Source organism: Prionailurus viverrinus, chromosome D3 (genome assembly GCF_022837055.1).
Source record: "Prionailurus viverrinus isolate Anna chromosome D3, UM_Priviv_1.0, whole genome shotgun sequence".
Taxonomy (NCBI): domain Eukaryota; kingdom Metazoa; phylum Chordata; class Mammalia; order Carnivora; family Felidae; genus Prionailurus; species Prionailurus viverrinus.
Window position 1 is genome coordinate 865,953 of NC_062572.1, and position 20,001 is coordinate 885,953.

The following is a 20,001-nucleotide window of genomic DNA, read 5'->3' on the forward strand; positions in this document are numbered from 1 at the left end:
GATGAAGGGTCACGCCCAGCGCTGGGGAGGGGCACTCTGTCCCCTGGCCCGTGGCCTCTAGAACGGTGGGCACGAGGAGACCCTCCAGATATCCCGGCCCCTCTGCCTGGGGCATCCCTGGGTCCGCGGACCAGGAGTAGGGAGCTCCCAGCTGACTCCTGGCGCACAGTGGGTCTTGTCGGTGCAGTGTACCACCCGGACCGCGGTCCCCACGCGGCCAACGGGTACTCCATCTGGTTAGAAGCAGGAACACCCGCGGCAGCCGGGCAGCCGGCGCCGGACTCGGAGCTGGGCCGCGGTCACCGCACCAGCCGTGGGCTGTTCCCGAGGGGGGAGCCCTCGTGGGGTCGGGAACGGGGGAGGACCGGCCCGTCCGCAAGAGCCTGGCGTGGCCGTCCCTGGTTGCTGCCCCAGGTCGCGAGGCCTGGCAGTCGGGCCGCAGACGCCCCGGCGAGCGACCCCCCAGGAGATCCGGCCGCTCGGCGCCCGGGGGGGGGGGGGCATTGCCACACATGCCGACCGCGCTGGGCGCCAGTGGTTGCGTCAGTGCCACGCCACCACGTCCTGTGTGTTCTCAGCGGGACCCAAGGCAGCTGCCACATGGTTCCAGGACCATCCGTGGAGTCCCCACCTGGGGCGGGACTGATCACACCGGCCCCTCCAGGTGAGGGTCCTAAATATGCCCGGTTTGCGTGGACACCGCGCCCGGCCTAACCCAAGCCTTCCCTGCCACCGTGCAAAGCAGGCTGCCACCGCTAGGGTCGGAGAGAGGCTGAGTGGCACGTGCGGGTGCCTCGCCTCACTGAACAGTGATCGGCGGGGGTGGGGGGGGTCACCACACTTCGAAGACCACAATGTGTAGACCTGGGGGGGCGCGCGGCGGTGAGTGGGGTCCATCTTGCCCAGAACCACAGTGCGGGGCTGATAGAAAGGAGCAACGGAACAGGAAAGCAGCAGGTTGAGTTACAGGGAACGGCACCTTGGCCGGGAACTAACACACCGTCCAGGCTCTAATGCTTCCGCAGGGTCAGCCTGTATGGCCGGTCGTCCATAGCGAGACAGAACCCCACTGAGGCCCCAGCGTCATAACCACGGAAGCCGCAGGACATAGCCGACGCCTGGCCTCCACCGAGGATCGGCGAGCTCGGCTGCCCCGTCACACCTGGGAGGGGAGGGACGGGCTGGAATTCGCACCGAGAAGTTCCCAGACACAGGAGTCACTTCACACCCCGGGTGGCGGGAAACGACCCCGTCTCTGCTGGGGCCCCGCTGTCCCACCACAGTCAGTCCTACTGAAACGCACTACACCTGGCATGATACACAGCATGGGGAGAAGGGGGAGGGCGGGGGTCCCGGTCTGCCACGTCCCACCCACGCCCCACCTCCCTGGGCCAAAGTGGTGGGTATCAGCCCTCCGGGGGAGAAGTCGGAAGGCCTCGAGGGCAAGCTAGGACCAGCACTCTCATCCGGCACCACCCATAGCACGTCCGTAGCACTGGGCACGGGTATTGCTTTTCCGTCCAATAAACTATAAATGCAGCCCATCAAACTCCCTGGAAGGCTCTAGAACCACCATCACAGTCACAGGTGGCTATGCTCAGAATTGGAGTGGGTTGATGTGGCCGACTCCGGATTAAGGACATTTTGGTGTCCTGTCACCCCTATGTTGGAAACAGAAAAATCACCCTCAACAAAATCAACCCAACCGTATTAGGAACACAGAATGGATACCACTGGGGCCACGGCCGTCCTGTCAGATGAAGGGCAGAGACTGGTCCCCCCACTGGGTGTTTACTGGGTGCCTCTAATGGGCCTCCGTCGTTCCATGGCACACGTTCGGCCGTGGCCTTCCCCTGGGTCTCCCCCGGGAGAACTGCCCCGGGGAACTAGGGTGCACAGGCTCCGTCTCCGGAGGCCAGATGGGCGCACCCTGTCTTTGATGGGCTGCCCTTCGCTCCATCGGCTTCCTGTGGCCCGGACTGCAGTCACCCAGTGAGCCCCGAGGGACGGCCGGGAAGTCTGTCCTCCCCGAACACCCAAGTGTCTCCAATGAGAACAGCCGTCCTGCGAACCACGATGGGCGCAGACATCTGTGCTTCCTCCAAGGAGGCGCCTGTGCCCCGCTCCAAACAGAGCGCTGCGTGTTCGGACCTGACGAGGCTCACGAGGACACCGTGAGCGCCCTGGGCGATCTGACCCCAGCCTCGGAGATCTCATAAACCAGCGGCTGGGATCACGGGCCTCTTGGGAAAACTTGTGGATCATCTTGGGAATCACCGTCCCAGGCTGTGCTCTCACACGTGGCCGCATCACTGCTGTGGCTTCCGCGTCCGCCGCAGCCACACAGCTGCCACAGGAGGCGCGTCCGTGCCGGTGCCACCCCCTCCCGGCCGCTCGGGCTCACCGCAGGACAGAGGTCCGCGAGCACCGGGCACGCGGGTGGGGTATCGGAGAAGGTCGGCGAGAGGCTGTGACCACCACTGGCTGAGACCAGGCCCCGGGCCGTGGGGGGCCCTCACCCTCCCCGCCCTCGGAACGTGGGCCTCCCCTGCCTTCCCCACTCCCAGACGCTGCTCCAGGCATGTGGCCTGCAGACAGTCATGTGGCGTTGAGACCACCCGGATGGTATCTGTGACTGAACTCAGTCACGGCCTCTGTGTGAACCTCTCAGAGGAGGCAGGCGGGTGTGGAGGTCCATTCCATTTACTGCCGCGCCAGACAAGCCACGCTCCTTAAACCTGCCACCTCCCCACCCAGAGCGGGCTGCCCCCACCCTTGGTCTCTCCCTGCCCTCAGAACAGGGGCCGGGTTCAGATGACATCCGGGAAGCCCCCAAGGAGCTTAGAAAACAACAGTCCCCGATTGGGTCGTTAGCCATTGATCCATGGACACTACGTCCAGACTTTGACAGAAAGCAGACCCCTAGACTCCACTGAAAATCTCCAGAACTGATATAAATGAATTCAGTCGCAGGCAACTGACTGCCTGGGTGGCGCAGTCAGTTAAGTGTCCGACTGCGGCTCAGGTCATGATCCTGCAGTTTGTGAGTTCGAGCCCCACATCAGGCTCTGTGCTGACAGCTCAGAGCCTGGAGCCTGCTTCGGATTCTGTGTCTCCCTCTTTCTCTGCACACCCTCCCCCACCCAAATAAACATTGAAAAATTAAAAAAAATAAAGTCACAGGATAAAAGTCAATATGCAGACACGTGTTCGTTTCCTATACGCTAATAACGAAGCAGCAAATGAAATTAAGAAAACGATATCATTTGCAATTGCACCAAAAACAATAAATCATCTAGGAATAAATTTAACCAAAGTAGTGAAGGATCTGTACTCTGAAAACCGTGAAACACCGATGAAAGAAATTCAATATGATGGAAACACAAGGAAAGACATTCCACGCTCGTGAGTTGCAAGAAAAAAATATTGTTAAAATGTCACTACTACCCAAGGCCATCTACACATTTAATGCAATCCCTATCAAAATACCACCAGCATTCTTCACAGAGCTAGGACAGACAATCCCAAAATTTGTATGGAACCAGAAAAGACCCCGAATTAGCCAAAGCAATCTTGAGAAAGAAAACCACAGCAGGAGGCATCACAATCCCAGACTTCAAGCTGTATTACAACGCTGCCATCATCAAGACAGTATGGTACGGGCACAAGAAGAGATGCTCAGATCAATGGAACAGAGTAGAAAACCCAGAAATGGACCCACAAACGTATGGCCAACTCATCTTTGACAAAGCAGGAAAGAACACCCAATGGAATAAAGACAGTCTCTTCAGCAAGTGGTGCCTTGAAAACTGGACAGCAACAGGCAGAAAAATGAGCCTGGACCACTTTCTTACACCAGACACAAAAATAAACTCTGAAAGACTTAAACGTAAGACCTGAAACCATAAAAATCCTACAGGAGAACAGAGGCAGGAACTTCTGTCACATGGGCTGCAGCAACTTCTTACTCAACACGTCTCCAGAGGCAAGGGAAACAAAAAAAGCAAAAATAGACTACTGGAACTACATCAAAATAAAAACTTTCTGCACAGCAAAGAAACAATCAACAAATCTAAAAGGCAGCGTAGGAATTGGAGAAGATATTTGCAAATGACATATTGGATAAAGGGTTAGTATCCAAAATCTGTAAAGAACTTCTCAAGCCCAACACCCCAAAAATGAATGACATTTTAAAAAATGGGCAGAAGACATGAATAGACATTTCTCCAAAGAAGACACACAGATGGCCAACAGACGTGAGATGCTCGATATCACTCATCGGGGACACACAGATGAAAACCATGACGAGACACCGCCTCGCACCTGCCAGAACGGCTAACGGTAACAACACGAGAAACACAGGTGCTGGCGAGGATGCGGAGAAAGGGGACCCTCGTGCACCGTTGCTGGGAATGCAGACAGGTGCAGCCGCTCTGGAAAACAGAGTGGAGCTTCCTGCAAAAGTTAAAAATAGAAGTCCCCTATAATTCAGTAAACGCACTACTGGGTATTTACCCCCAAAATACAAAAACACTAATTTAAGGGGATACGTGTGCCCTTTATAGGCGCATTACCTACAACAGCCGAAATACGGCAACAGCCCAAGTGTCCATCAGCTGATGAACGGAGAGGAAGACGGATATGGCCAACGGAATATTACTCAGCAATCAAAAACGAAGTCTGGCCACTTGCAAGGACATGGATGGAGCTAGAGTGTATTATGCTAAGCAAGATAAGTCAGAGACAGACAAATACCGTATGATTTCACTCCCATGTGGAATTTAAGAAACAACATAAAGGGAAAAAAAAGAGAAACCAAGAAACAGACTCAACCGTGGAGAACACTCGTGGTTGCGGGCGGGAGGTGGGTGGGGGATGAGTGAACTGGGGGAGTGGAATTGACAGTACTTACGATGAGCAGCGGGTGATGGATGGAACAGGTGAATCACCACATTGCGCACCGGAAACTAATACAACACTACGTTAACTACGCTGCATTAAAAAAATTTTTTTGATGTTTATTTTTGAAGGAGAGAGGGAGACAGAGCATGAGGGGAGGGAGACAGAGAGAGAGGGAGACACAGACGAGGCAGGCTCCAGGCTTGAGCTGTCAGCACAGAGCCCGACGCGGGGCTCGAACTCACCGACCGTGAGATCAAGACCTGAGCCGAAGTGGGAGGCTTAACCGACTGAGACACCCAGGCACCCCTGGAATTTAAAAATATTTTAAATGTATCAAACAACAGCAACAACAAAAAGGCACTGGTGGCGAAGACAATCAGTCTCAGCACTGTTTGTCCCCAAACCCACCAGACTTCAGGGGGCACGTGACACTGGTGCAGGTCAGGGCTTGGCTTTAGGTAGATTCGGGTCCACACAAGCCCGCTACCGTGTCCCGACCTCGCCCCACGCGGCCCTGCTCCAGGCCCTGCTCCCCCCACCCCTACCCGCACCCCCCCCCCCCCCCCCCCCCCCCCCGTGAGGCTCACACATGCACGGTACTCACCCCGTCCGTCCACCGCCTTGGGAGCCAGGGCCCACCTCCCCCCACCTCTGCATTGCGTCAATGGCGTCAAACACGGAGGGAGCCCGCCCACCTCTGAAATCGCTTTGCAGGCGGCCCGGAAGTGGGTGAGAGGCAGTCCCCAGGTGAGCTCGCTGTTCGGAAGTCCCGGCTCTCTGCAGCAAACAAGGCTCCCAGGTGCCTGTCGTGGAGGGGTACCACGGTGCGCGCGCTGGGTTCGGTGCTTGCGAGGCTTCCAGATCCCTCCGCTCTGCCCTCCGGCAGAAGGGATCCGCGCCTTCGTGCGGACTGGCGCTTGCAAACAGGCAGGTGCCACGTCCCCCACCGGGCCACGCCTGCGAACCGGCCTCTCCAGACCCTCGCCTGTGCGGCTGGAGCCTGCTCAGTAGGCGCCCGTCGGCCCGCGGAGGGCAGCTGGGGGTATCAGCCTGTGGAGCGCGGGGGGGGGGGGGGGGGGGGGTGGTCTGGGGCCACATGCACGGCCTGCAGGCTGGAGGGGCCACCACCCACACCTCTCTCTTGGATGCCCCTCTCAAGCGGCCAAGCGCAGTCCCAGCTTGGAACGGCCGCCTGAGGCTCCGGGCTGACCCTCCTCAAGGCTCCCAGGTGTGTCTTATCAAAGGACAGCACCGTCCTGGGGCTCAGGGCCACCGGGCCAGACAGTCCCAGTTCCTCCAGCTCCGGCTGAGAGGGTAGCACACCCAGCTAGGCAGGTTGCACCCACCTGGGGCGCAAGTATGTAGGGCACATGGAGCCTGGAGACGCGGCCACACCCCACCCTCGCCGCGCCCGCTGTCCTGGGCTCCCCTGACCCGGGCAGCTCGTACAAGCGGGATACACACCCTGGCAGCCAGCGGAGCCCTGGCCCCCGGTGGAAATCCAGAAGAGCCGGAATCACCCAGCAGCCTCCACGATGAAAACAGGCACCCCCTCCACCCAAACACTTTCTCAGGTGACGAAACGCTGCAGTCCGTGCCCCCTGCACCTGGCTGCCTGCCTGGGGGGTCCCGGGGTTACCAGGAATCGAGGCTCCCGGGCCTCTCTGGCTGGAAACCAGGCACCCCGGCCCCTCCGACCGAGGCAGCGCGCTCCCCCCCCCCCCCCGCCTTTACCTTTGGGGTGAAATAGGCACAACTGTGGAGCGGAGGGCGCGGAATCAGGCAGAGGCCTGGGACAGCCGGGCGCCCCTCCCCTCCCCAGACCTCTCCGCACGTTCGCTCCGTTCTAGGCACCCGCGGGGCTCGCACCTGCGCACCAGGCCCCCCTCCCCCGTGTGTGGAGCCGGGGCCCTCTGCCTGTGGAGCTCCGTCCACACCAGAACCACCCGGACAGCCTTCCAGGAGGAGAGATCCCAACCCGAGAATCTCTCTGAGCCAGCAGCTTGAATGCAGCAGCAGTCAGTCCTCCCCGGCCTCTCCAGCCATCAAGGCTCCCCTCCCCGGGTCTTTGGGGGAGGATTCACTAGGATTCACCAGACCGCTGGCCCCGCCCAGAGCTAGAAACGTAGTACACTTGCCTCTAGACCGGCCTTCGGGGGGGCACATGTGCCGAGTGTGAACTAAGTCTCTGAACGAGGCCGACCCAGGCCCCAAGCAGCCTCCTCCTGTGACCTGGCCCCTTCCTACAGCCGCCCTGTTCCGGGCCCCGGGCTGCACCACCCTTGGGGCTCGCACATGCGCACCAGGCGCCTCTCCCCCGTGTGTGGAGCCGGAGCCCTCTGCCTGTGCAGCTCCGTCCGCACCAGAACCACCTGGACGGCCTTCCAGGGCCGGAGCCGTCCCCCCACAACATGTCTCTGAGGGGGCACTGAGCCCCCAGGGTGGCGGCTGCCTGCCTGAAGGGGCCCGGGCTCCACCTCCTGCCCTGCTTTGGGGCCCGGGACCCCCGCGCCTCCCGGCAGCCGGAACAAGTGTAGCTCAGCCTTTGGCTGAGCGTGCCCAGGGGGCCCCTCTCTCTCCTCCCGTGTCCCCCGCCCGCCTCCCGGCCTGTCGGGCTCAGGTCGGCCCCCAGGTTGTAGAGGGGTCACACCCCCAAATCCTGTCTGAGGCAGAGCTGGGAGATGGGGACAGGCAGTCCCCTTTACACTGGATGCCCGGTGGGCCCCGGGGCCTCCCAGATCACTGGAGCGCTATCCGGCCTGAGTTGGGGTCAGTCGGGGCCCGGGCTCTCCCTGCGAGTCCCCCGGTTCGGGTCCACGCCTCCCCTGTGGCCGGCGGTCCGTGCACACACAGCCGGCCCCTCGGTGTCACAGTCCCTGCAGGCCTCTGTCCGCCAGCTCCCTCCCGGCCTGTCGTCTCGGGCAGAATTCAGGTTGGAGGGAGCCCGCTGCGCACCCCCTTCTGAGGCAGCAGCCCTCAGCTGCCCGCGGGCCCTCAGCCTTTCCTCGGGAGGCCCGATGGGCTCCCGGGTGTCCGTTCGCCGCCTGCCCGCAGCAGCCGGGCCTGGTCTGCAGGGCAATCCGAGTCCTCCCGCGGCCTGAGCGCTGGGAACCGAGGATTCCAGGCTCCCCCCACCAGCTCCTTCTTCCCCCCCACCCCCCGGCCGGGCCTCGTCAGCCCTGCCCCAGGCCCGGCTCCCCTCCCGCGTGCCCAGTCGCGCGGCGGTCCTCACTGAGTCTGCCCTCCCTTGGTGCAGGCCCAGGCTTGGAAACAGGAGGATGCTGCCACGAACCCCCCAGCCATTCCCACTGTCCCCCAGCCTGTCTGGACACGCCCTGTTCTGGGGCCTGGCTCCCCTGACCCCCCTCCCCGGGCCCGCCCCCGCACAGTCAGCACCCTGGGAGCTGGCCCCAGGCCCAGCGGGGTCTGGCTTAACCTCCAGGATGCAGGGCCCACACTCCCAACGGCCTTCTGGGCTTCCTTGGACACCAAGGCCTGTCGGTCCCTGTGGGGACTGGGTCCCTCTGTGGGGTCTGGGCGCTTCTTCAGCGGTCGAGGCCTCCGGAGTCTCTTCTTGGAGGGGACCCCCGACCTCCCATGGGGCCATGCCACGGCCGTCCAGGTTCCTCCAGGCGTGCCTTCAGGGCGGACACACACGTTTGTGGAGTTGGAGGCTGGAGCTGGGCAGAAGCCAGCGGCACCCACCCCGCCCCCTCCTGGGTCCGGCGCCCCTGCAGCCGCCCCCTTGCGGGTGTCTGGGTCTGCCGGTCCCTGCGGGGCTCTGTCGGGCAGCCTGGGGAGCCTGGGCGGTCCGGGCCTGTGGAGCTAGGGCCCGGCCCCACACCCCGCAGAGCCTCAAGCGTGCAGAGACCACACGCAGCTGGCATCTTTCGGGGGGGGGGCAGCTCTCCACCGACGACCATCCCCCCCCATTTGCACAGGCTGCCCGAAGGGGTGGACGTCTGTTACCGAGCTCGAGGTTCCTGTGTCTCCTGGGGCTGGCTGCCCAGGTGCTGAGCCAGCAGGACACTCAAGTCCCCTTGCTCTGCCCTCGGGGGTGACAGGCCTGGCCGTGCTACCAAGGCCCCGGAAGAAGGCAGAGGCTGGTCCCCCCTCACCTGCTTGGGTCTGGCTCCTGACCCCGGCCCCACACCGTCCTCTCCCAGCTCCCGGCTGCCCAGACCATCCACACCCCATCATCTGGCGTGGCCTTAGGAAACCCCGCACGCCCGTGGAAACAGGCCTTAACCCAAACGCCTGCACAGCCAAGACCACACCAGCCAAGCCACGCGAGCACGTGCCACATCTGGCGAAGCCACGTCGACCTCGACAACATGGACTGAGGCCACGAGCTGCCACCAGGGGGACCGAGGCCACGAGCCGCCACCACGGGGACCGAGGCCACGTCAGCCAGCTCCACGAGTACCGAGGCCACCCCACTCTGGCCTCCGGACCCGGCTGCCCTATTCGGTTTAGACCGAGAGCCCCTCGGAGGAGGGGACCCGCCAGGATCCACCGACACCCGGGCCCGGCCGCGAGCGGGAGGCGGCGCTGGGTGGGACGTGTGGGTGTGAGCGAGGGGCTTTGCGGAGAAGGTGGGGCGCGGCCCCCAGCCCCGGTGAGGAGAAGGGGAAGGGGAAAGCCGGCCGCCCTCCACACAGTGCTGCTGACAGAGGTCGCGCTGGCACGTTCACGTTTCTGTGCTCAACAGCTCCGGCTTGAGCCAAGCGGATCCCACAACAGACATTCCTGCAGGATGTGAGGCCAGGATGGAAGAAATGGTGGTGGGGGGGCGGGCAGGAAGGGACCGCTCCGCTGAGACCGAGACCCCGGCTTGGGGAAGACGTCCCGCTTCTGGGAAGCTGGCACTAGGGGGGCACAGGGTGTCCCCTCCTCTGCGAGCGCAGGATGGGCGGGGCGGGGTTGGGGGCACGGGCGCTTCCGGGAACTTACTCCACACGGTCTCTCCCCCCAGAATAAACCACTAAGAATTAACGAGAGGCATCAGCCCCCTGGTTCGCGTCCCCCAGCGCGGCTATCCCGAGGCGTCCGCTCTGGACCAGCTTGATATGACGTGGTGGGGGGCCCGGACGCTCCGGACACGGGGTGTCACATCAGGAAAGAGAAGGGAACCAGAGCTCAGCAGAACCTCCTGGTCCTGCGGGACCCCCACTGGCCCTCACCAGTGACCCCCCTCCCTCTGCAGCCCGGACTCCTGACGGAGCAGAGGGGACGCTGGGCGGTGAACACGGGGTGACGACAGAGGAGTCTAGGACCAGGGCCTGACCCCCAGGAGACTGGTTCCTGTCGAAACCAGGGCCAGTGCCCGGCCGCACTCGCCCTGCCCTGCTCTCGGCTCTCGGCCTCCTGGGCTTTCGCCAGAGCACACGGCAAGCAGGGGGGCGTCCCCGCGTGTCAAGGCCAGGCCAGGGGAGAACAGCACAGACAGGCTGGCCGCCAGTGTCGGGGGCAAAAGTACGCAGTCCTCAGAAAGGTCGCCAAACAGGCATCGTGTTAAGTAGCCATGTCGACACGGGAGAACTGAGTCCCAGTTTCCCCCTCTGGATTCAGAGACGTGGAGTAACTTGTTTGCTTAAAGCGGTCACGTGCACAACTTTTAAAACCATTTCTTTTTTTTTTTTTTTTAACGTTTATTTATTTTTGAGACAGAGACAGAGCATGAACAGGGGAGGGTCAGAGAGAGAGGGAGACACAGAATCCGAAGCAGCTCCAGGCTCCGAGCCGTCAGCACAGAGCCCGACGCGGGGCTCGAACCCACGGACCGCGAGATCATGACCTGAGCCGAAGTCGGACGCTCAACCGACTGAGCCACCCAGGCGCCCCTTAAAACCATTTCTAAAGTAAGAGTGCCTGAATCAAGGCAGTGACGTGGTGCCCGAGTGCACCCGAGGTCACTGTGACCGGTGTGGGTCATTTCATAAAAACGTGGACCAGTGAATCCAAGATGGACCGCGTTAGAAGGCCCACGTGTGGGGTCTCAGGTGCTCCCAGACTGAAGGAGGAATGTGCTCCGGCCCCGGACGTCAAAAATGCCGTGAGGCTACACGCCCGTGACTGATTTAAGCCTTTAAAAGGAAGCCAAAAGAAAAGAAAAGCTGGTAATTGGGTATCAAGCTCCAGCCACATCTGAACAGCGAATACCACCCTTGACCGTGGAGCTGGTCCCCGGCGAGGGACAGGAAGGTCACTGCCCGCTGCCAGTGCTGTCCCGGAGGCCCCGGCTCACACGGCAGCACAGCGAGCACAGCGAGAAGCAGGCGCGGGGCTGTCCCTGTCCGAAGGTGACCTCTTCCCGGGAAGTAAGGAACCAGTAGGAGGGTTAGTAAACAGGAAAGGTCAGGAGAGGTCAGCTGTGCCGCCCCGATGGAAACCCCAGCCACAGGGGCTCCTGACGGCCAAGGTCACTTCCCGGCCACGCTGTACGCCCAACGTGGCTCAGCCAACACTGGGCTGTGCTCCCCTCGCCCAGAGCGGCCACCCTTACGGCCCTGGCTGCAGAGGCGGGGGACCCATGCCGGTGGCTCGGTGCCTACTTCCAACGGCAGATGCACTGACCGGGGTGAGTCCCGCCCCTGGCTGCGAAGGGCCAGGAGTACCGTGCACCCAAAGGAATGGGGAGCTAGTGCTGATCCGCCACAGCAAGGTGTACCACAAATATATGTGGCCAGGAGCGGTTCGGTGCAATCGTGAAAGCCAGTGCAAACCCACAACTTTATTAGAAGCCTAAAGAACACAGGACTACACGTGGCAAGAAGCTGCAAAACTTGGGGATCTAAAACCTTTACCAAACAACAGAAAAGGAAACCCAGATAAATTAGTGAGTTGCGTGGTGGCTTGGGAGGAATCGATATTTAAAGATGTCTGTTCTCCCCCCAAATTAATCTACGAATCCAGTGCTATTCCAAAATAAAGTTCACAGGGAAAAAAACGAACAAAACCCCGAGAAGCTAACCCTAGAGTTCACGCGGAGAAGGGCCAGCAAGGAGGATGAAGTGCTCGCGGCACGCAGGTTCCCCCAAGACCGTCCGGGCCAGAGCGCTCCTGCACCTGCCATGCAGACGTCATCCTGGGTCTCCCCCCCGCTGCCCTCCCGACCTGCGGCCTTTCTGTCGGTTTACGGCCTTTCTCCCACCTGAGTTTTCCTCTAGTAGCTTCCAAAGAAAAGGCACGGGAATAAACACCGTGTCTGACGATGCCTTTGTTCTTGACTGGCATTTGGCTGGGGTGTTCTTCCTACCATTTCTTTTAAATGCCCCAAGTCGTTAGGCCTTTTTTCCTGAACATTCTAAGAGTCGGGAATGGGCATCCCGGGAAAGCCTCCGTCTCATTTTTCCTCAATTTTTCAACTCACTGTCTTCCTGTTTTACCTTCTCGGAGAGTTTACAAATTTTATAAACTCTTTTAACTCTTAGAGTGTTTATCTGAAAACCTTTATTTTTATTTTAAACACACTTCCTAGGGAGCGATGCTCCAGTGTGGACCCTGGGTCCCTGGAGTCTGGTGCTGCGTTACAGAGGACAGTCCCTTGTGGGTCACTCAAGGGATTACGGCCTTTGGTGGGGAGTGCTCCCCAGGAGGTGCCCACCAGAGTGCTCCCAATGGGATCTTCATCAGAGTGCTCGCCAGGAAGTACCCACCACAGTGCTCCCAGGGGGATGCTTCACCAGAGTGTTCCCAGGAGGTACCCACCATAGTGCTCCCAGGAAGTACCCACCCCAGTGCTCCCAGGGGTGCTTCATCAGAGTGCTCGCCAGGAAGTACCCACCACAGTGCTCCCAGGGAGATGCTTCACCAGGGTGTTCCCAGGAGGTACCCACCACAGTGCTCCCAGGGGGTGCTTCATCAGAGTGCTCCCAGGAAGTACCTACCAGTGCTCCAGGGGGATGCCTCACCAGAGTGCTCCCCAAGAGGTGCCCACCAGAGTGCTCCCAATGGGATGCTTCACCAGTGTTCCCAGGAGGTACCCACCACAGTAATCCCAGGGGGTGCTTCATCAGAGTGCTCCCAGGAGGTACCCACCACAGTGCTCCCAGGGGGATGCTTCACCAGAATGTTCCCAGGAGGTACCCACCACAGTGCTCCTGGGGGGTGCTTCATCAGAGTGCTCCCAGGGGGATGCTTCACCAGACACCAGAGTGTTCCCAGGAGGTACCCACCACAGTGCTCCCAGGAAGTACCCACCCCAGTGCTCCCAGGGGGTGCTTCATCAGAGTGCTCCCAGGAAGTACCTACCAGTGCTCCAGGGGGATGCCTCACCAGAGTGCTCCCCAAGAGGTGCCCACCAGAGTGCTCCCAATGGGATGCTTCACCAGTGTTCCCAGGAGGTACCCACCACAGTGCTCCCAGTGGGATGCTTCACCAGAATGTTCCCAGGAGGTACCCACCACAGTGCTCCTGGGGGGTGCTTCATCAGAATGCTCCCAGGGGGATGCTACACCAGACACCAGAGTGTTCCCAGGAGGTATCCACCACAGTGCTCCCAGGAAGTACCCACCCCAGTGCTCCCAGGGGGTGCTTCATCAGAGTGCTCGCCAGGAAGTACCCACCACAGTGCTCCCACGGGATGCTTCACCAGAGTGTTCCCAGGAGGTACCCACCACAGTGCTCCCAGGAAGTACCCACCCCAGTGCTCCCAGGGGGTGCTTCATCAGAGTGCTCGCCAGGAAGTACCCACCACAGTGCTCCCGGGGGGTGCTTCAATCAGAATGCTCCCAGGAAGTACCCACCACAATGCTCCCAGGGGGATGCTTCACCAGAGTGCTCCCGGAGTGTATCCACCACAGTGCTCCCTAGGGAGCAGAACCTCACTATGGATTTTGCTCCATCATGAGTCACCCTCCTCAAGGGTAACACACCATTAGAGAAAGTGACCCCTTGACGATGTCATCCCTCAGGGCTGTTACATCCTGCCCCGGTGCAGATACCAACTCTCTCCCACGGGTGCCATTCCACCAGGGGACCTTACCTCGGACGGGGTGAGCACCGGGCTACTCCCCTCACCCTACGGTTCAGCGCAGACTGTGTTTTGGCTTCTCACGCAAATGCTGCATTTACGTGCCGTCCCTGGACCCGCAGGTGGTCCTAGTCAAGGGAAGAGCCTGAAACGCATCTCTGCTCAGACCCACCCATGAGTACGTCCCCAGAGCCCTGGGGGCCGGCGGGACGGCCGCCCTGTGCATCTTCTCACTGCGCTGCTCGGCCTTGGCGGCGGTGTGGTTTAGCCCGGGCCGCTGGGCACAGTGGTCTCCGTGCGAGGCACCCCCGACTCTCCATGGCGGGGGGGGGGGGGGGGGGGGCGCCTCTTAGGCTCAGGGCACTTCAGGTCATGGCTGCTCATCTAACAGGCAAATCCACTCAGGGGGCTCCGTCGGGGCCCCCACTTCTGGACCATGGACAGAGCAGGGGAAATGGCCCCCTGCCCTTCTCCCCCAGGGGGTGGAGGTGGCCAGTTCTGCCTCTGCCCCCTCCCTCCCTGAGCCCTCATTTCTCCACAGAAGGGTCACCCGGCTCTGAATGGTGCTGGGGCAGCGGGAACAAGGCCGGCCCTCCACGGAGGTGAGCCGCCACCCGGTGTGCAGAGAAGACTGAGCAGGCAGAAGGGGCGGGACGGGACAAGGGACAGGTCCCAGGCAAAGGCCGGGAGGGCATCCCGCAGCAGGAGCGGCCCCGGGGGAGCCAGTCCGGGTGAAGCCGGAGATGGGAAGGTCTAGAAGCCCAGGAGGTGCTCCGCCCCTAGGCAGGGGTGACCGGCAACCCTGGGGCTCCGCCCAACGCACCCGGCAAAGACCCCCTACCTTCTCCAATGCCACACAAAACACCCAACCACCTCGTGATCGAAATCAAGACTGTATTTATCTTCATTGATTGACACGAGAACTGAATGTTTAAAGCAACCACAGTCCACAGTGGAAACGGGTTGAAAGCACAGAACGGAGCAAATAGCTGCGGACGTCGAACCGACAAGGCTCAAAAGTGCGGCGGACACGCATGTGGCCGCCGGGGAACAGAAAAGGGCGCTGAGGGCAGGGCGAGGCGGCGTTCGAGAGGTTATGAAAGCAAACCCGAAAGCAAAAGGAAATCGTGCCAAGGCCTCGGTCGGGGCAGGGCCACGCTGAGAAACGTTTGCTGACGGCCTTTGCACAGGAGAGAAAACACCGGTTACCGTTTCGTTTTGTGACGAACCTTTACTCTTCACTCCTAAAAGTCTGCTTGTCAGGTACAGGTTCCGAAAACGCTGCGCAAACGAAACCAGGATCCACAGAAGTGTCCTGCGGCCAGAGCCGGCCAGTCCCAGGGAGGGCAGGGCCCCGGGGCTGGGGACCGGGGAGGCCGGCGTGGCCGCTCCGAGCCTCGTTCCCCGGACGGCGGCCCAGCCCCACCTCAGAGCGCTTGCATAGTTGAAGGGTCGGTGCTGCAGTTAAACTTGCGCGCGTTTCCAACCGACAGCGAGGGGTTTTTTTTTGTGACCGTGTTAAACAAATAACCAGAGAGGTTTCTAGAAACTTTTTATAAAGTCTACCCAGGTTAAGAATTTAATAACGCCATATATTTATATTAACAGACTATTTACATATTTCATTTTTTTTAAAAACCGAAAAAAATCCTCTTACGCTTCTGCATAATAAGGCAAAAAAAGTTTTGTACATTATTATTATTATTTTAATATATATCTGTAACTTCGGTTCCCAGTACCAGGGGAGGGCCAGGGCCGGCCCTGAGTGGGGGGCCTCACAGTGCGCTGGACAAAATGACCGTGTTTTCTCCATAAATAAGACAAGATCCTGGGGCTCTAGAGAGGGGTCTGAGGCCTTTACATTGCAAATCCGAACTGAAGGTAAAAAAGCAAAAGTTTCTTGTTTTAAGTGTCTAAAGAGCACAAAATTGAAAAAAATACAAATCTATTAAAAACGCTTCTCACCTGTGGGAAAAGATGTACAAACTCGAATTCTCTTCCAGTGGCCTAACCTCAAGCTGGGAAAACGAAAAGATCACCCCCAGCAAGGCTGTGGATGAAACTCCCCGACTCCGCGGGCTTCGAGCGGAAAGCGAATGTCACCCCAGGACTGACGGCGCTGTGCTTAGGTTCTAGAAACGTCCACGTAGAAAAGTTTACAGCAGTGCATTTGTGGGAGGGTCTCTGTACAGGCGGCGCGGGGTCCCGCGGGGACTACCGCGCCTCCACCTCCTGGGGGTTGCGGGACGGGGAGTAGTCGCGCGCCTCGGGCCCGTGGCCCCCCAGCGGCGTAGTCCTGCTCCGCGGCGGCGGCCCCGGGGGCGTGGGGGGCCCGCCCGCGGCCACCAGCGGGGGCGGCGCGCCGAGCGCGGCGGCGGCGGGCGGGGTCCGCGCCAGGAGCCCGTTGTGCAGCGCGGCGGCGGCGGGCCCGAGGCGCGGGTAGTGCAGGGCGCCCAGCGCGGGCAGCAGCGCGGCGCCGTCGGGCAGGTGCGGGGCGGCGCCCAGGTGCGCGGCCCGCGCGCGCTCCAGCTCCTCGCGGCGCGCCTCCCGCAGGCGCTCGGGGCTGTAGTCGTGCGGCTCGCGGTCGCGGTAGGGGCGCTCGGGGGGCTCGAACAGGGCGGTGGGGGCCGGGGCGGGGGCGGCGGCGGCGGCGGCGGGCAGGGCGCGCCGGGGCAGCTCCAGGCCGCGGTAGGCGTCGCGCAGGGGCTCCCACGCGAAGCCCAGGCGCTCGCGGCCCGCGGGGCCGGGGCCGAGCTGCAGGGGCGCGGGGGCGGCGCGCGGGCGCTCGGGCGCGGGGTGCGGGCCGGCCCCGGGGGGCTCGGGCGCGTCGCCGTCTTCCCTGCGTTCCTCCTTGACTTTCACGTCGCCCTGGGGCCGCTCGGCCGGCGCCTCGGGCGGCTTCCCCGGCTCTCGGCCCAGGAGGCCGGCCAGGCGCAGGCTGTCGCCCAGGGCCGCCTTGCTGTAGGGAGACGGCGGGCGCGCGGCCGGCTTGGCGCCGTCCTCCCTGGCCGGTGAGCGGCTCTCCTTGACGCGGGGCTCGGCCTCGCGCTCGGCAGGGACCCCGGGCCGGCACGGCTCGCCCTGGCCGCGGAGCAGGAAGCTGCTGACCGGGTAGCCCACTGGAGCTGCGGGCGAGGCCCGGCTCAGCAGGCGCGTCTTCTCCAGGAGGTCCCTGGGAGTGAGGAGACAAGACACCTCACTCAGGCTCCGCCCAGGAGGCGCTTTCAAGCTGTTTGCTCCCAAGTTCCCACCCTCTAGGACCTCAAGATCCCTGGGGCTGAGTGTGTGGGGGTGGGAGGTCCCTTCAGCACCCTGTCAACACATGGTAACAAACCCACACCCTCACGAAGGACTCCCAACACCCCACGCCTCCCTCCCCTCCATAAACTGCTGGGAAGCCAGCTTTGCAGAGCTCTTCCCGCATACCCAGGCCGCTAGGCCCGCAGGTGGACCCTCAGTGAGGAAGTCGGGCCCAACCAAAGTCACTGGAATGGTAGGACCCTGGAGTCCCGTCTTGGCCATGGCTGACCCTAGTTCTCCTTCACGAGGCCGAGTCCGGGGACAGGGAAGAGGTCATGGATCTCAGGACTGGTGTATGAACTGTGGCCTTGGCTGGGGACGCTTCTCTGCTCTTGTCCCCTCGGCCAGCCGGCCACAGCTCAAAAACCCTCAGATTCCAGACTCTGCTGCTGACTCTGGACTAGGACTCCTGCCTCCCCTGCCCCTGCCTAGTCCTGCTGCCCAGGGGCATCCTCCCGGCCAGAGGATTCCCCCATGGGTGCTCCTCCCAGACCTGGCCCCCACCTGGAAGATGCAGGTGGTTCCGTGGCCCTGCCAACCCGAGCTCCCTGCAGAGGGCCTACTGTGGTCAACAAGCCAAGTGTCCCAGCTGCTCCTTCCAGGGGTGGACCCTCCCCCCTCTGGACGGCCCCTGCCCACATCCTGCCCCATCTGGGGCTCTCCCCTGGCCTTGCCCAGCCCTGAGGGTGCAGTGAGGGGGGTCATCAGGGCAGAGCCCTGCAAAGCCGGCAGGAGGCCACAGGAGCCGGCTGGGTGCCACTCACCGCTCCCGCTCCTCCCTGCCCTTGTCTGGCTCCCGGTCGTGGTTGGTCAGGGCTGAGACCCGATCGGGGTCCACAGGCTTAGGCCATGGGGGCGGTGTGGGGAAGGAGGGAGGCGCCCGGTGCAGCCGGTTCCAGGCCTCGTGGGGGCTGGGCAGGCCGTGCAGTGCGGAGCTCTCCTTGGGGGCGAAGATGCCGCTGCCCTGAGCTGGAGGGGGGCGGGGTATGAGGCCGGGATAGCACTGCACCTCTGCCCAAGGAGCCCCATCCCTGCCCAGGGCACCCCGTGGAACCTCAGGGCTGCTGGGGGTGGGGAGCACTCCATTCCCACGTGCTGAAGGTGTACCCCAGGGGGCAGCCAGAGGGGACCAGTCAGCCAGGGGTCAGGGTGTGGCCCAAACCCACGAGGAGCTCCGGCGTGCACGCAAGTGAATGGGAAGCAAGCACGGGGGTCACTCACTCAGTGCGTGGCTCCCCAGGCCTCCGAAGGCGTTGCTGCCCAGGCTCCCCAGGCCCCCGAAGGTGCCTGACCTGCCGAACGGGTCTGTGGGGACAGCGGGGCTCAGGCTTCTGCGTGGCTCATGCCAGAGCTCCCATGTGACTCATGTGCACCAGGGCCTGTGCTGTGACTCCAGCAACTGCTACCTATACAATCTGAGGGTCACCTCCCCACCCACCGACATCCCCTGCCCCAGCCCTGAGGTCTGCAAAGACCCAGGCCGACTTCAGGGACCCGAGAGCACCTACCTGTCAGGTGACCAGAGGTCAGGAAGCTGCCGGGATGGGCCGAGGGTCCGAATGGGTTGGTGGTGGGGTGGGCTGCACCTGTGGGGCAGGGTGGTGGAAGCCTGATGTACCGGGGCCTGTTTGTGGCTCGTTCCCAAGGCGGGGCCACCCCAGCTTCCTCTGGGGATGTCCACACCTCCCACCGGAAGCACGCCGAAGGGGGCGGGTGGCGGTGGAGCCCCTGGGGAAAGGGGCACAGAGAGCCTTCAAGGCTGCCCCTGAAAACGCAGACGGGAACCTCCAACTAGAAGCTAACGTGTCATCGTAGCCACGCGAGTGTCCTGGTGCACAGCGGCCGGTGTCACGGCTGAAGACAGCAGCTCCTCCCGTGGGGTCCCCCACCACAGCCCACAGGTGTCTGCTCTGCCACTCATCCGTGGCCCTGCCCTGGCTCTCCTGAGACCCCCTGACCCCACCCCAAGGGCAGCAAGTGGGGCGCGGGCCCCGAGAAGGGGCACTGGGTCAAGGGGCCCGGCCTTGCCACTAGGGTGGGACACACGGCCTCTTTCTCGAGGGTGGGTTTCCGGCGAAGACCAATGATGAGGCCACCGGTCTCTCTGGCGTCCCCCGTCTTGGGAGACCCCCACAGGGGAGTGTTTATGTTTTTGCTGGGCTGCCGCAGGCACGGAGCTCCCCCACCAGAAAGCTAAACCCAGTCCTGAATGACCCCCGGGCCAAAGAAATCAAACAGGAAATCAGGAACCGAGAAGTGGCTGGCCCAGGGCTAACGAAGACGAACACCAGCGTGGGGGTGAACTGTCGCCTGCAAAGAGCACAGGCAGTGAGAAAAGGCCACCAAGTCAACGGGCAGGCTTCCAGCTCATGCTGTTTGGCGGGGGGCGGGGGGAGGGCAGAGGCAGAGAGGGAATCCCCCAGCCATAGCCTCCTCGGGAAGGCGCCCCTTGTGGGGGGCGTGTCCTGGGCGTGTGGTCGGCACAGCAGGGCTGCGGCGGGGCCGAATGGGGAGCCCAGGCTCCTGAGCACACCCAGCTCGCGTCCCGGGGGCTCCAGGGACTGAAGCCCAGACGGGGTCTGCAGAACGCCAGTGCGTTGGAGCCAGGGGCCGAGACGAGCCACCATGCTTGTGCGGCCAGCCCGGGGGACCTGCCGCGCCCGTCCACCCAGCCTGCTGACGGGCCCCCCCTCACTGTCCACGCGTGTCCGTGTGACCTGGCTGCGGGTGGAGGTGGGCCTGCGTGAAGACGGGGGTGGGGGGGGGGGGTGGGGGGGGTGGAGGAGGGTGGTCAGGGCGGGCTCTCTGGACCGGCTGCCCGTCCC

The 20,001-nt window shown here is 62.2% G+C and overlaps 1 protein-coding gene across 10 annotated transcripts in view; it reads right to left on the reverse strand.

Annotated features, from left to right (window-relative positions):
• Positions 1-14,753: 14,753 nt before the first annotated feature.
• Positions 14,754-20,001, reverse strand: part of FBRSL1 (fibrosin like 1) — a 78,961-nt gene continuing 73,713 nt past the window's right edge. For 9 of the 10 annotated variants that reach the window (XM_047826883.1, XM_047826882.1, XM_047826888.1 and 6 more), the window contains 4 exons: positions 18,685-18,762; positions 18,398-18,481; positions 17,941-18,145; positions 14,754-17,048 (listed from right to left, as the gene is read on the reverse strand). In XM_047826883.1, coding sequence (XP_047682839.1) covers positions 16,091-17,048; positions 17,941-18,145; positions 18,398-18,481; positions 18,685-18,762 — 1,325 coding nt within the window. In that variant the 3' untranslated portion in view covers positions 14,754-16,090. The remainder of the gene's footprint in view (positions 17,049-17,940; positions 18,146-18,397; positions 18,482-18,684; positions 18,763-20,001) is intronic. The other variant, XR_007145681.1, reaches the window with a different exon arrangement.